Genomic DNA, 14,833 nt, shown 5'->3' with positions numbered 1-14,833 from the left:
GTGTTTGTCGTCTCCTATATTTTTTCAACTAAGGGCTGTTCAGAAGCCCTGCGTGGCCACATTCCTGTTCACTAGTCGTCACCAGCTCCAAATCTGCCGAACCCATTTGATGTTGCCAGGGCGACTGGTTGCTTTACATTGCCCGTTCGTCCGGACCACCATTTCACAGCCCACCGTTAGTGTTTCCCTCATATGTCCTCTTGCTCCCGGTGCCCTCTATTACTTGTGCCTCCATCTTTGTGCTTGCTTGACCCCTTTCACAAGTACCGACCCTATGTGCCTGTGGCCCCCTGATCGTAGCTCACAGACATGAGCGTGGGACCCTGCCGCGCTGCGGGTGAAGGGGCCAGAGGCATTATAATCACACATTGATATTGTTATGGAACCTCAGTTAGGTCGGGCCGCGGGGCCCTTGTTGTCAGTGGGCCATGCTGGGACGTCCTTGTACTCTGTGGACGGTCTGTTTGTGATGTGCCCCTATATCTGCATCTTAGCCTGTGTGGGCCGATCTAACACTCTTACCTTACCCCGTGTGGCCCATCTTACCCTTCCCTCTGCATCTATAAACGGATGGGACAGCGGTTAATCCCTGGGATTACATAGCACTTATATAATTCCAGCTGGGAAGTAAGGGATCCCATGTAACTGAGCGGTTAATCCTGTCGGAGCCCTGGATTAGAGACATGACCCGATGACTGGTCCATTAGGGCCGTTATAAACCGCGGGGTGGTGGCTCTCATCTATAGGGAAGTCCATAGCCATATTGGTCTGAGCCCATATTACCTGCCCTAGCAACTCCGTTTGTGCACCCACCTAATGAGCTCGCCTTCTATTTCGTTGTTAGGTGTCCCATTTATAACTGTACGTTTACTGCAGACTAGTTTGGTCCCCCTTCCCCTTCTTGCTCGCTTGAGGGCTCTCCATTATGACTGCCCCAGTGGCCCTTTCACATAGGTTGACCTGGTCCGTACTGTGGTTGCAAGCACCGCCAGCTTACTGCCAACTGTGGACCCCCATTCATACTTGTCGCCTCCTTGTTGTCCCATTAACCTGCCCGATGTGGCCGCCTGTTACCTTGCCCCGGTGGTCCGTTACCCGAGGGTCTCTGTTTCATTATACTGGTAGGATATGTGATAATCGAAAATTGTTTTCACTGTTTATGTAACCTAATAAGAATTTTTCCTATTCAGTTAAAACTCCAACCACTCAAATAACCACAATTCGTTTCTTTGGAACCTAAAGTCTCACATATGCACTGTCAGGGTTAAATTATACAGTGATGCGCAAGAGTCTCGAGCTACAGTGGTGGGTTACCTCACCCTACTTCCACCCTTGGTTATGCTTAGATCGTTAATGTAAATATGATTCTGCACCTTGCTAGGCCCAATGCCTACGTATACAGCTGCGAGAGAAGTTTACCATAAATCTAAGGGATGACTGCTGGAGCATGCATATGAAGCTAATGAGACTAAAATAGTTGCAAACCATGAATAACCAATCATATCATACACCGAATAAGACAACAGCCCCAATACGGTTTCTCCATGAGCGCAGCAACATATGAACGACCGCTGCCCGAAATTATGGTATTCAGAAAGGCAATTCAAACTTCGCGTGCGATGGAACCGTGGAATGTATTATATAAGCTTCATAGTAAAGGTGCAACGGCAAGCCCGCATAGTAACCATAATCTACGGCCCTGGAATAAAGGAAATGAGTTAACGAATAGCCCACTCCACGTGATGATGGAATATAAAAATGTTAAAATCACGCTCCCGTCGGTAGAAGCTTTACTGAAGGTAGCTAATACGGGACACGAGGGAGGCCAAAACGAGGGCACCAAGAGGTGTAAATAGTGCCCAGGAGCGAAGGTAAGAAGGCCGCTCTTGACATACGCCACCCAGAAAAGACAGAGAAAGCATTTTGATTTCTTCAGGCATGACTATGAAAGACTAGTGCCAAATATTAGCACCCCAGAGAGCATGGAGATTCACAGTAGAGTTAAGCAAGGAGGCTAGACGCCTGCCCGGCCAAAAAGGATAAGGGGTTACTTGACGTCCTTCGGAGTGGATGTAGCCCATGCATATGGTTTACATCTTCGCTTGACCTAAAGCGCCACAGGGCAACAATTATACAATGGCAATCAATCTCTCTGGAGAGGAGGACGCGATACAGGCGCGTTCAATCGCGCCCACCACTCTGCTGCATAGCAGGGTTCGAGTACAGCAGAACACATTGCTCGACCGTTGAAAGCTACAGTCGCAAAAATTACGTCATAGCAATTTCCCAGGCATTTGTTGCCAAGGAAGTCCAGCCTGCCCCATCCCTCAACTGGATGGCGGCCGGTGTGCACATCAGTAATGTGGATTGACCACTCCCCCCGCTCTTAGCTTTACCCTCCCCCTCCATCTCGTCCTGACAAGGGAATTCTGGAATCAATCACACCAGTACAATTCCACAGGCAATTCTCTATTGCCCCCGGGGGTAATGATATACTTGAGGCTCGCTCCAGCGAGGCATATATCAGCAAGCCCACGAGGTGAGATAGTGAATCATACAAAACTCCACCTAAGGAGCTGTGCCACCCCACGAACACCCCCCCCCCAGCGAGGTGTATGACCTATATTCACTGTTAACATTTAGGGGTAAGCACAAATACATGAACAACGCCAAGCGCAGGGACGTGGTTTCCATCCAACCTGGGGTGCATTTCTATATTGGGGCTCAGCTTGATACACTATCAGCTGCAATTCCACCTTGATGCCCATCTGCAGTCTATTTTGTGGGGGGTTTCCTGTGTTCCTGAAAGGCAGAGAGGCGGAGCCATGCCCGTTTGCCGGCTGACGACCTCACTAAGGCCTAACTTCCTATAGCAAAGGCGCATCTTTTGCCAAGTGCGGAGCCCTGGAATAATACACAAAAGAATCAATATACATAATAATACAAGCCAGTTTCCCCCAATCATCTTCCCTTGGTTTCCCACTGGTAAGGCCGAACCGAATCTACGGAATCTCCCCTCCCTTTCTCCATAACACTGAAGCCTCCCCTTGAAATCCCGGTCAGGAACTCTGGTTTCCTCCGTCTCCTTCTCCAGCTCCTTAACCAGGCGGTCTCCCTTCCATCTGCACCAGAACCAACGGACCTCAGAATCCATACCCCCCATCTCTCGGTCACCCCATGAAATATCAGATACATAGTACTGCTCGACTGACTGGGTTCCTTACATATAACCCTCCGTACAGTCACTTCCTCCTGACTAAAACACTCAGTTTACAGGGGGGTGAGCAGGAAGTCTTGCTTAACTCAACCGCCAAGGGTGGGCTAATAACACCTCTATTGGAACGCTCTACCACGCGGGCATGCAGCGCAGGATGGTCTGTTCGACAGAGGGTGGCTAAAAATACTCTTACCGAAGCTAAAGGGGGAGGAGCAGGATGTCCTGTGCAGAGGTGGGGCTAGAACAACTCTGATGGAAACTTAGCAGCGGGGTGTGCACGCAGGAAGTGTCTTAGGCAAAAGAGGGTGGGTAGAAATCTCTGATGGAAGCTTAAAGGGGGGAGGAGCAAAGGTACCTGTCTGTGCACAGAGGGTGGGGACCTAGAATACTCTGATGCGAAGCTTAAAGGGGAGAGCAGAGGTCTGTGCAGAGCGTAGGGTGACAGGGGCCTAAAAAGAATACATCTGGAATAGGATACCCTTACGAGTGGGCGTCGAGAGCCAAGAAGCACACTGCGCCACACTCTCCCTGTAGTGCCATAGGGTAGCTAAAGGAGCTTAAGAATACTCGTCGTCTCAGAACCTGGAGACACTGAGAGACGACGGGTCGAGAGACAGGATGTCTGCCTGCTGTATGGTAGGGAGCTCTGGAAGAGAAACTTAAAACGTCATTAAGATCGTCTGCTGAACCAACAGTATGCACACTCAACAGCTGTTGGAAGCGCTAGGAGCGTGAGCAAAGGATGTAGCTGTGAGCCAGAGGGTCTCTCGTGAGGGCTAAGAACTAATCGACCGGATCTGCACAGGACATTAAAGGGCTTGGACCTATAAGAGATGAGGGGTGCCGGAGGCCATCAGGATTACTCCGATGACCGGCCAGAACTGGGTGGGGCACAACGTAGCATACGTGGCCTAATTAATGAGGAGTATCCGTTCATCATCAGACAGAGGGACGGGGCTAGCGCACAACTAGGCTTGACAGCAGGATTGTAAACCTGGATGACATCAGCAGAGGGTGTGGAGCTCAGAAGCACTCCTGCATGGAAGACCTTAACGACGCGCGGGTGCGACAGCAAGGCATGTACTGTAGCCAGAGGGGGGGTCTAAGAATACCATTGGCACTCTAGAAATAGGAATAACGCTTAGCAGTGGTCGTGGCGCACGGAATGAATCCGTAGACGGCAGAGGTGGGGGCTAGATATACAAACTATATCGTGTCAGTTTAACAGTGGGTCTGGAGGCTACAGAAGGGAAAAGTTATCTGTAACACCTGCAACGCCTCATGCAAGGGGTGGGCTAAATAACTCTGAATGAGCCCGAAGCTGGTACCAGGCGGGTAGGCAGCAGCAATGCTCTGTATACAGCCCACGAGGTGGGAGGGAGAGAGAACTATAAACATTAATAAAGGAATGGATGGGCAAATGAGTTCATAAACGTAAAGGGACATTTCACCCAGATCTCTATATTGGCTAATGCAGACTCACTTATTATTTGCGAATCTCGTGTTCATAACATAGAACATGATAAGAATGACCTTCGTACGTAATCTCTAAAAATAGTATGTTACGCGTCGGAGATACAACAACTTGATAGGCGAAGTTTGCTGGGGTCCCTTGGAGTGGAAAAAATAGATAACACTCATTAACCATTCCAATTGGGAAGCCCCTGATAATTATTGCTGACCGGTCAACAGGCTGAGCCTCTGGCCTTTAGCAGAATTAAGAGCGGTACAGTATTGCATCAAGGGAACTATGAATCTGAAACACAAATTGCTCTCATGAAGGTTTGGGGGTTGGTGGTAATATCTTATTATCAGATACCAGGGTGGGAACTGATCCAGCTCTTTAGAGGATTACTGGCGTTAGTAAATGAGTGGAAAAAAAATTAAGAAAGCATAATATTCGCACCCATGTCACCCCCTCGTAACCCCAAACAATTTGGCCAGACCATATACCTCGACTGTCGATGGTACAAGACTACTTCGCAGCCCAGCCGCGCTCTGCCTGCCACTTGAGCATGGATTTCCGATTCTCGTATTTGTGGCAAGTAACGACTTGCCTCTCACTTCAGTAAAACCCCGTGATACTCTGGCCTTGTAATGTGAGTCACCGTGGTCGCAGGGCCGCCCCGCAAGAGGGGGCGGCCGGACCAAAAGCATCAATTTCCTAACAGTCTTGTATTTATCCGCTTAGTTTCGCATGCCCTGAAGGGTAGACGAAGTTATACGAGGCAAAATGGAGTCACACTCAGGCATTCTAGGTGTTGCTGAGGGGTGAGGGGAGGTATCAAGATGATCATTCCTCTACCCATCATTATCATGTAGCCCCTGCTCGTTGGGCAAATCCTCCAGTAACAGCGGCGATACCTTTATACCCAATTTAGATGGGCCGCTTGTATATTAAATCTTTGTAATCTTCAGAACTATGGCCCGCTGATTCCGCCCTTTTCCCCTGGAGACCCCCAGGGCACTACAGGCACACCACCCCCACGCCTCCCGGCACAGGCAATGGCTCTCTGTCCCAACATACCCTCAAGGGAGCACTAAACAGCGCAACAGTTAACCTAGGTGCCACAAAGCTGTCTGTGCACAGCAAGATGAGCTCGCTGCCCAAATAATACATCAATTTCTCAATTGGGGCACCTCAAATGGCACCCACCTTTGTCCAAAATAGGGGGCGGTGCATAATCTACCCGCAAGAACTAAATTGAGCATTGGGCTCCTCCAGAACAACTATACTAAGCCGCCCCGGGCAACAGCAACCAATGGTCCTGGTCACCTCACCAGCTGGCACAGAGCCACCGAGTGGCTTCCCTCGCACATCAATACCACTGCCCCACGAAGAGGGAATAGGCCACATAACAAGAGCTGCACCGCCCCCGCTTGGCACATGAGCACAGGCGGCCTCAGCCTGCCCAAGTATCACAGCCAAGTGACACTACCTAGGGAGCAATCATAAGATCACAGCACCGGGCATTTTAAACCCAGACTGCCAGTATACCACCGACTGACACATTAGCCAAGTAGGGCCTCTACTTACTCCCGACCCCTAAAATATTTAACGCCCCCCCAAGGAGATGTCAGAATAATCAGGACACACTAACAGGCACCTGAGCTACATGAATGACCTCATTATTAAACCCCAGACAAGCCCGTCCGCTAGCACAGGCAAAAGGGCTTTCGCTGCCACCGAAATGCGATTACCCCTGGGAAGGGCGGCACACCTCAACCAGCCAGTCAGATAGTGCAGCCTCGTAGGGAAAGCACTAACTCCGCGGGGCGGTAGGCGTAAAAGCCTAAAGTTGGCATCTCTTTAAGCCTAAACTATAAGCCCACACAGGGGCAAGGCGTAACAGAGCAGCCCCAATGGGAAAAGGTACTGCTGGGAAAGTACGCCCACCCGGCTGGCACAGCAAGGGCTCCTGCCAATATATCCTGTGGGTCAATAAAGTTTTGCAAGGAGTGACTTTATGGGGGCACACGAGGAGGCACTCATACCTAAGGCCCTTCGCACTCGCTGGCACTTAGAACGCGATAAGCGCATACCCTGCCCAATATACCCCCACCATTCCCCGACTCCCCGCCCTTTGTAATCCAGGAATACCAGGAGGGCACTAGACGGCGGCACGTTCGCTCTCACTTTCCCGCTGGCTGACAGCAGGGCTTCTGCTGCGCCCAATATATCCCCAGGGGCACAACAGGCACCCACCATACCTCATTGGACAAAAACAAACGATTGCACAGCCAAACGGGCTGCCTGCCCACACACTTATGCCCGCCCAGGGCAGACACCTAACAGGCACCCACCCATTGTTGCAATTTCTCGCGCCCATCGAGCGCACATCCAAGCCCAAATACGGGGCGGGAGTCCCAGCAAACCTGCCCAAATACCCTGGCGACTCCAGGGGCACGAAGCGAGGCCCACTACCTCGCGCTGCACGGAGCACCAGGCTGCCGTCAGCACAAATTATACCCCACCTTGAGCGTCTGGACACAGAGTAGCAAAACTGAACAGGCCACCCCCCACCCGCTTGGCAACAGCAAGGGCTCCGCCACCTATACCCCAGGGGCCCTAACAAGCCCCACGCTGGCAAGCATAGGGCTCCGCCAATATACCCCAGGCGGCATAAACTGTGGAGGGTACAGATCCACACTGACCACGCATTTGTGTTGCTAATTGAGGGATATTACTCAGGGCAGATCTAATTGCGAACCTGGACGCGAACCAGTTGGGGCGCCTGCCCAATATACCCACGCTCCCAGGGAAGCCCCAGAGATACTCTAATCATGGGGACGCCACCCCTACCTAGCTACCAGCATTGGCACAGCAGATAGGCATCTCTTAGCCTCAATTTATAAATCCACAGGGGCGAGCTGAAACAAGACAACCCCACGCCGCTGGACAGCAAGCCTCTTCCTTGGCCCATAGAATTTAATAGCCTAGCCGAGCGAAGATGAGAATATGAGCAATTGCACAGGGAAGAGGTGTGCGCGGGCTGATCAGACGCGCGTGGCTTTATACTGGCCCCCGTAGGGGCCCCTGTCGTGCTAGATGGCGACGGGGCAAGGCCCCTGCGCGGAGATAGTCGCATCTCCATGACGGAAGCGCAGTAAGTAGATAAGGGCTCATCACGTCCCGGCTATGGAGTGCTGGCTTGCTCCCCCCATCTGCCCGCAATCACTCCCTCTTCCTTCATTACGATGAGCCCCCCTTGCACTGCCTCTCCATTTCCGTGCGAAAAACTTGGATTCCTACCCCCTGTCAGACCTAATTATTGTCCCCCTGGGCAGCAGCACTCCCTCAACACTGCCAGGGATAACGTTCTCACAGGTACCAGCCAGGTGAGGGCTTGCCCCATAACCTCACTGCCCTCATAGGTTTACCTAGCCAACCCGTGCTGACTTGCTGCCACCTCAAAGGAAATTATCTACGGGTTATCTACAGGGATTCATTCCAGCTGAGTGAGACGCATGGTCGGCGTGCCCTACTTGGCGGCTGCTGCAGGAAGGCATGCGCAAAGGCTCATGACGCCATCGAGCCGAGCTCCCGTAGCCCCCGCTCTGCCCAAGGTCCCTCCACTCTGCCCATGTGGGGTAAGCTCTGCGAGAGAAGGAAAAAGGAAAAATGAGGATAAGCAGACACATAAAAGTCAGGCAACCCTTTAATACCATACTGCTGTCAGATCCTAGGTCAGTGAGAAAATCACGTGGGCCGCGAGAGTCTAGAAGAAATTAAAATACGCGGCTCTGACGGCACAAATGTGAAATGCACTTGAAGGTGAACCACATGCCGAGACTGAGACTAGATACTAAGCTGTATATTGCGGCAAAGTACGCGCAACCACCGAAACTGTGGCGACCCACAGCCACCGAAAGGGTACTAGGGCAGGCACTTTGTCCCTCTATGTATTTCTAAATTTGTTTCATTCCTCCACTTGTTTCAAGCGATCGGCACTTTGGGCGAGCTGGTCACACAGAAACCTGATTATGACAGTCGATTTAATCCCTTTCTATGCAAGCTGAAGTTAATTTCCAGTAGTGTTGGGGGGGTCGGCAGCATTCCTTTTCCCCCCAGAGTGCCGCGGGCTGCCAAGGGCCTGGATTCTGAGGAGTTTGTAGTTACACTGACTCTCCGAATGAATCGCAGTCTCGACCGTTCAAAGGTTTGTGATACCATGCTTTTGTAGTAATTAGTTCGATCCGGTGAATCCACTGGGGGGACAAAGGGCTCTTTTCGCGTGAATAGTACTATATATCATTACATGGGTTTCACATGGTAAAGATAATAAAAATGAGAGAGAGTGAAGCCACCAGAGTAGCTAAGACTCATTAAAGAGAGATCAATATAGATGAGTTATATGATGAAGCTAGTCATGTAGAGACAGCTATCTTCATTCAGCAGTCTACTTCAATATGAGAGTACTCAATGTTATGCACTCATAGTCATGCAGAGTTTATTACTTTTTTGCCATGCTCAGTCTCATTCCTCTCTTTTTTCTCCTCATCGTCAGCTCAGACAAGTAGAGCTCTCTCTGCAGTCTTTAATATTACTGTGTTCGCTCATTACCTTTGTAGCTCATGTCAATCGTTTCAGAGTGTATACAGATGACATTAATATAGTGATGTCAAATATGCAGAGTATATCCACCTACATCGTATATTATCGATCACAGAAAAAGTATATCTTTATCGATCGAGTAAATGAGAGTCACACGTCTCAGTAGATCTTACTCCGTAATCAAGTCAGTAAAGTAGAGAGTCATATATCTCTCTCGCTTGAGCAACTTACATCTGCCATTTTCCTATATCATGCACACATATACTCTCTTTCTCAACTAAGAAGCATAAAATTATCAAGATGAGTTTATGAGGAGTGAACACTAGAAGAGTGGGAAAGTAGAAGAAAAATTAAACCACAGTATAATTTTAGCATAGAGAATGGAGCAATATAAGACGTGATTCTTAGCAAAGAGGGAGGTAAAAGTGAAGAGGAGTTTACATAAGGAGTATACGCGGGGAGGGCGGGGGGTAGCGAGGGGGCTATTGGTAGTCTGGCATGATTCATACACCCTCGGGGCTGGAGACAGAGGCCATAAGCATAGCAGCGAGTGTGGTGTCTCGGGATGTCCACAGTGCGGTTCAGTGAGAGAGTTCCTAGACACCCCACCTTTTACCAACCAATATCCCAGCTCTCACTCCTCCTCCCCTTTACCTTCTATACGGCTCTGGCGGTGACGTGGCCTCTACAGGAAATGAGTACACTTCATTTCATCTATAATAAAACACGATCTTCCTTGGCCTCCATTGGCCCAGCCCAACTTGTTGTGCAAAGTTAATTTGGGGGCCCAACTTATGTCACACAGCTGCTGGGGCAGACATGGCACGGGGGGCTCAGATCTGGGACATGCTCAGTCCTGGAGCCACACAGACCCCCCCGTTTCCATAGCTGCATTCTCAACAGACCTCCATTCATTGCATCAGCCTTTGTGCTGCTCAGCAAACCAGACCACAGTGTTTCTGTGCTCTTGGTGGAACCACTGGTCTGATAATCACCGGGGGGGGGGGGGGGGGGGGCTAGGGCAATGGGGCCAGATATTAAAAGGAAATCATTTCAGACTCCTGAATTCATCCGCCCTAAGACGAAAACGGAATGGATGTATTACGGTCACACGCATAACGGGCCCCCAATCCCAATCCAGACGCGGGGGAAAAACTTAGGTGGTCCGCAGTGTGGAACTGCATGCTAAAGACATATAATAATATATTGTGATATAAATATACCCCTACCGTGTACAGTTTGCCACAACAATGAACTACAGGGACTTTAGTTCCAAGAACCGCCGATCTAGAACCGCTCAATAGCTGGTGAGCCCGCCATACCTAACAGGTCAGCATGTCTGACAGTCTGCGCCAGTTATACAGGGACAGCTCCTGCCACCTTATATTCTCACTCATATTGTATTATAATAACAAAGAGATAAAAATTATCCCCCAATGTAAAATGTGACACCTAAGACGATATTAGTCAGTCAAACTGAGTGGCTTCTGGTCCCCCATCATGAAAGAGGGCTTACCAAAGGCTCAGGCCTGAGTACTATCACAAGGAAGAACACTTCTGAGTATGCGAGCATGTACCTAATAAATGAAATAACTGATTATAACCACCCTCACTGAGAGAGATAAAATGACCTAGAGACCAATTTATTGCAGAAGCACTAAATAGAAGAGCGGTCTCTGGACTCGCCCAACCCAATAAAAGGACACAGAAGGCTGCAACCATGAGATTCCACTATACAAGGAGAGCTACATGAGAGTAGAGTGCGACTTCATGTATTATATAACAGGGAAAAATTTTCCATAGCCCTACTTAAATTGATAAGCGAATTGAGATTAAGCAGTCACTCGAGGGTTCTGTGCAAATCAACCCTCACTAAAAGGGCACAAGGTCTTGCAGGGCCTCGAGTATAGATACTGTCAGGCACGACGTACTAGAGAGAGTATCCCAAACTCAATAAATAACTATTAGGCACATAGGGATATGGCACCCTGTACATAAGCCACAAATTCAGCCCTAATGTAATGATATAAGGACTACATCTAGCTATTTCCACTGAGGGGCTCCCTGTGCCCCCCACACTCAATTAGACACTGGACCACGAAGCAAAGAGGACTACCTAAGAGGCTGAGAACCTTTAAATGGTCAACACATATGGGAGAGAATCTCTGCACCTTATCACCTCAGGTGTATTCTATAAGATAATGTAGCCACGACATTCCCTCACTGTAAAGACTAAGAGAAACCATACTCACCTTCACTGTGAATAAGTCTGTATGCCCCATAGAGGCGGTAGCAAATGTACACGTAGTAGATAGTACAATCTGAAGAAGTGACTATAGTACTACAGCAATTCAGGCACATCCCTGTACTAATAGCACATCAATACATCAGTTTTCTATTGGACAGTTTCTATGCGAAACCACAGGACCAACTCCAGGTCTATATAAAAGGTTTCGAGCTCCTCGTATTTAGCCTAGACAAGATGAGCTACCATAAAACTATGCAGCATAGAGGATTCCTACTAGATGGGACCTGTTCTCAAGGCACTAATTCGAGCGTCGAAGCAGACAGCTCTCCCTCGCTCTCTATTCTTCTGTGAAAAGTTTTCCTGTGTTATTCACAAAATACACCTCGCCAAATCAGGCTGATTAATTCATCCAACGGACCCCCTCAAATCTAGTAATACCTCTGAAATCTCACTAACGAGGAGGACTTTTTGAGTTGTCATCTCCCCGCTCCTGCTCCTACTCTGGATTAACTATTTGCGCAACACATTGTTTATTCAGCCGACCAGTCGACATACATTGATAGTCTCCCCCCATCAGAGTTTGTGGGAACTTCATTCACTGATATACTCAGTTAGCTAGTAATTTCACCTGAGTGAGATTAAGGGAAGAAGCTCGCCCTGCATAGGAGTTTACTGCACGGGCGGGAGCAAACCGTGTACGAAAATCCGCAATTAGGAACATACACAAATTCCGATATGTGTAGGGGGGGGGGTTCTTCTCTCCACGAATACTATCCTCCCCGTGAGAATTTATCCAATTGATTGGATCCGGATGGGAAATATCAGCCCCCCACACCTGTACGTGTCTGCACAATAACCACATCCCCTAAGGGCCAAAGACAGACGATCACCCCCAAATCCACAAGACCTATTAGGGAAAAAAATTCATGAGTGCCTAATAGTTATCTGGGTAATTACTCCCGTCGTAGAGTCTATGGCTCATACGCAGATATTAAAACTCACCTTTCCGCAACCATGTTTCGCACACTTCTAACTGTCTTTGCCCATAGCGCTATCCATACTCAACAGAATTATCAGCCATAACAAATTAACTACTAGTTCATCAATTGAGGGTTAGTTAATGGGATTTCCCCACGTCAGTGTAACCAAAGCATAATGCCTCCTAGGAGCTTTTTACAGCATCTCATAAGAGCTGCCCATCAACTACCCAGTACCGACCAGCGCCCCCCTAATAGTTGCTTGGCAATAGCCTAGGGTAACTACCCAGAGCAGATAGATACTGCCCATAAAAAACTATCGGCATACATAGGGAGCCTAGCCCACACCTGGTAACTGAGAGCACCATATTACAGCTAGCCAATCAAGCAGACAGGCCGCATGACAAGTATAAGGAACATGCCCGACACGTGCGCCTCACACATGATGCGAACATGATCCATACTCATTGATCTTGAGTCTCCATTATAGCTGCCATCCTAGATTCGCCTACGAGCCCAGATAGTTAACCAGCAGCCACCACATGACGTTCAGAACCTGCGTTCCGCATATATGACCTCTGGCCTTGGCATCTGTGTCGGCACACTGGAACCATTAGGACTGCCGCATTTGACTCGCAGCGCATCTAGACTGCCACTAGCACTGCCCACCATCATGTGAGCTTCACATGCTATCTGACTGCCATATACCCATAGACTGCCCATAGACTGCCCATTGACTGCAATATACGAGAACTCAGGATAGACTGCCCAGTCAGACTGCATAGGTGGACTGATCGAGTCCCTAATTGCTGACGCCGCATACTTAACGGACTGCATGGCGAGCACTGCGTGCCACTTGACGCCATCGAGACTCTCCCCGAGTAAACACCACCAACCACTCCAAGGGCTTGTCTCGGATGCCTGGGTAAACCTGTGAGCTACAGATCTAGAACAGGATCGGAAACATGAAGGCCAATCCCATGTGAGAGGTGCTGGTGGCGGTCCGGGTCTCATACAAACCTGACTAGCATCCAAAATCGTGCTAACAACCACACTGGCCAGATTAGAGGCTGAGATGCAAACGTTTGCACAACAACGGGCAACAACCTCGTGGGCCGCTGTCTACGAGGGGCGGCAGTCGTACTGGTCCCACACTCCTGTTCTGCAAGGGTCTGGCTCGAGGAATGTTCCCTCCTCTCAGCACACGTTCCATGCGTATGTAGGCGACCTAGAGCCCTGCTGAAACCGACCTATAGTGCTCTGAGGGTCCAATCGCTACATTCGATATCCTCCTCTACCTTGATTTTTAATAATATCCACCACTCTACGAAAATTAGGCGTGCTCCATAACCACTGGAACACAGAATAGGCCCGGCAAGACTGGAGGACAGCATAAGGCATGGCGAGAGCATGCGAAAGTCAGACAGGTTGCCACGACACACAGAATTGGAAGTACCATTGCTGAGTGGCAGAGCATGGGAGAACTCAGTTAGGTGCATTTCTAGATGAGACATGTAAGGTGCAAGACGCGCGAGTTGTAGCGCAACATCGAGGTACAGTAGCCGCACCAGATGGTAGCAAAACATGTCTAATGGGGACCATGAGAGAGTGCATCACGGGCACACAGATGCAAACATGCTGCACAAGAGCGGCACGACGACGCATGCAGCTAGCGGGACTCAAGACCGGTACAGTAACGGTCTACAATCAACTGGAGAGGAACAGACTACATGGGCAGCCGCACGATGGAGCATCACCAAGGTGCACACCATGGGCAAGTAGGGCAAGATCCTGCCTCGGGACACAGTAACAAAGTAGGCCACCACGATGAGAGGAGGCAATACTAGGGCAGTAGGGCAAGATGGACAGTCAGCCCCCCCAAGAGGCAAGACTGTCGCGAAGAATCTAAGTAGGACACACAATATGGAGGAGACAGAGTAGGCAAGATGGGGGAGAGTAGGGTCAAGATTGGAGACAGTAAGACGAGTATTAGAAAAACAGATAGGACATAGATAGAGACGATAGGAGCAGCGATGGAATATCATGAGGAACAAAGATAGAGACAGAGTTTAGGCACAATTGAGAGTGGATACAGCATTTAGATCAGATAGATGAGTACAAGTTAGAGACGAGTTTCACAATTGATCAAGAGTATTGAAGAATAAACAGCCACAGATGTGTAGAGCCTTACGGCAAGATGTCAAACGCAGTAGGGCAAATGGAGACCGTAGCCACAAAGCATGGAGAGTACCACGTAGGAAAGATCGGGACAGTAGGATCATGATGGAGACAGTAGACGGCAGATCCGAGAGCACCTATCAGTAGAGACCAAGCAG

At 49.4% G+C, this 14,833-nt stretch overlaps 1 protein-coding gene across 1 annotated transcript in view; it reads right to left on the bottom strand.

Annotated features, from left to right (window-relative positions):
• Positions 1-13,046: 13,046 nt before the first annotated feature.
• The window catches only part of efcc1 (EF-hand and coiled-coil domain containing 1), a 19,568-nt gene continuing 17,781 nt past the window's right edge, over positions 13,047-14,833 (bottom strand). Inside the window, exon 3 of the mRNA XM_031901363.1 lies at positions 13,047-13,619. Within this exon, the coding sequence (XP_031757223.1) occupies positions 13,047-13,619 (573 nt within the window). The remainder of the gene's footprint in view (positions 13,620-14,833) is intronic.

Source organism: Xenopus tropicalis, chromosome 4 (assembly GCF_000004195.4).
Source record: "Xenopus tropicalis strain Nigerian chromosome 4, UCB_Xtro_10.0, whole genome shotgun sequence".
NCBI lineage: Eukaryota > Metazoa > Chordata > Amphibia > Anura > Pipidae > Xenopus > Xenopus tropicalis.
Note: the sequence above shows the minus strand (reverse complement) of the source record. Positions and strands in the feature narration are given on the sequence as shown.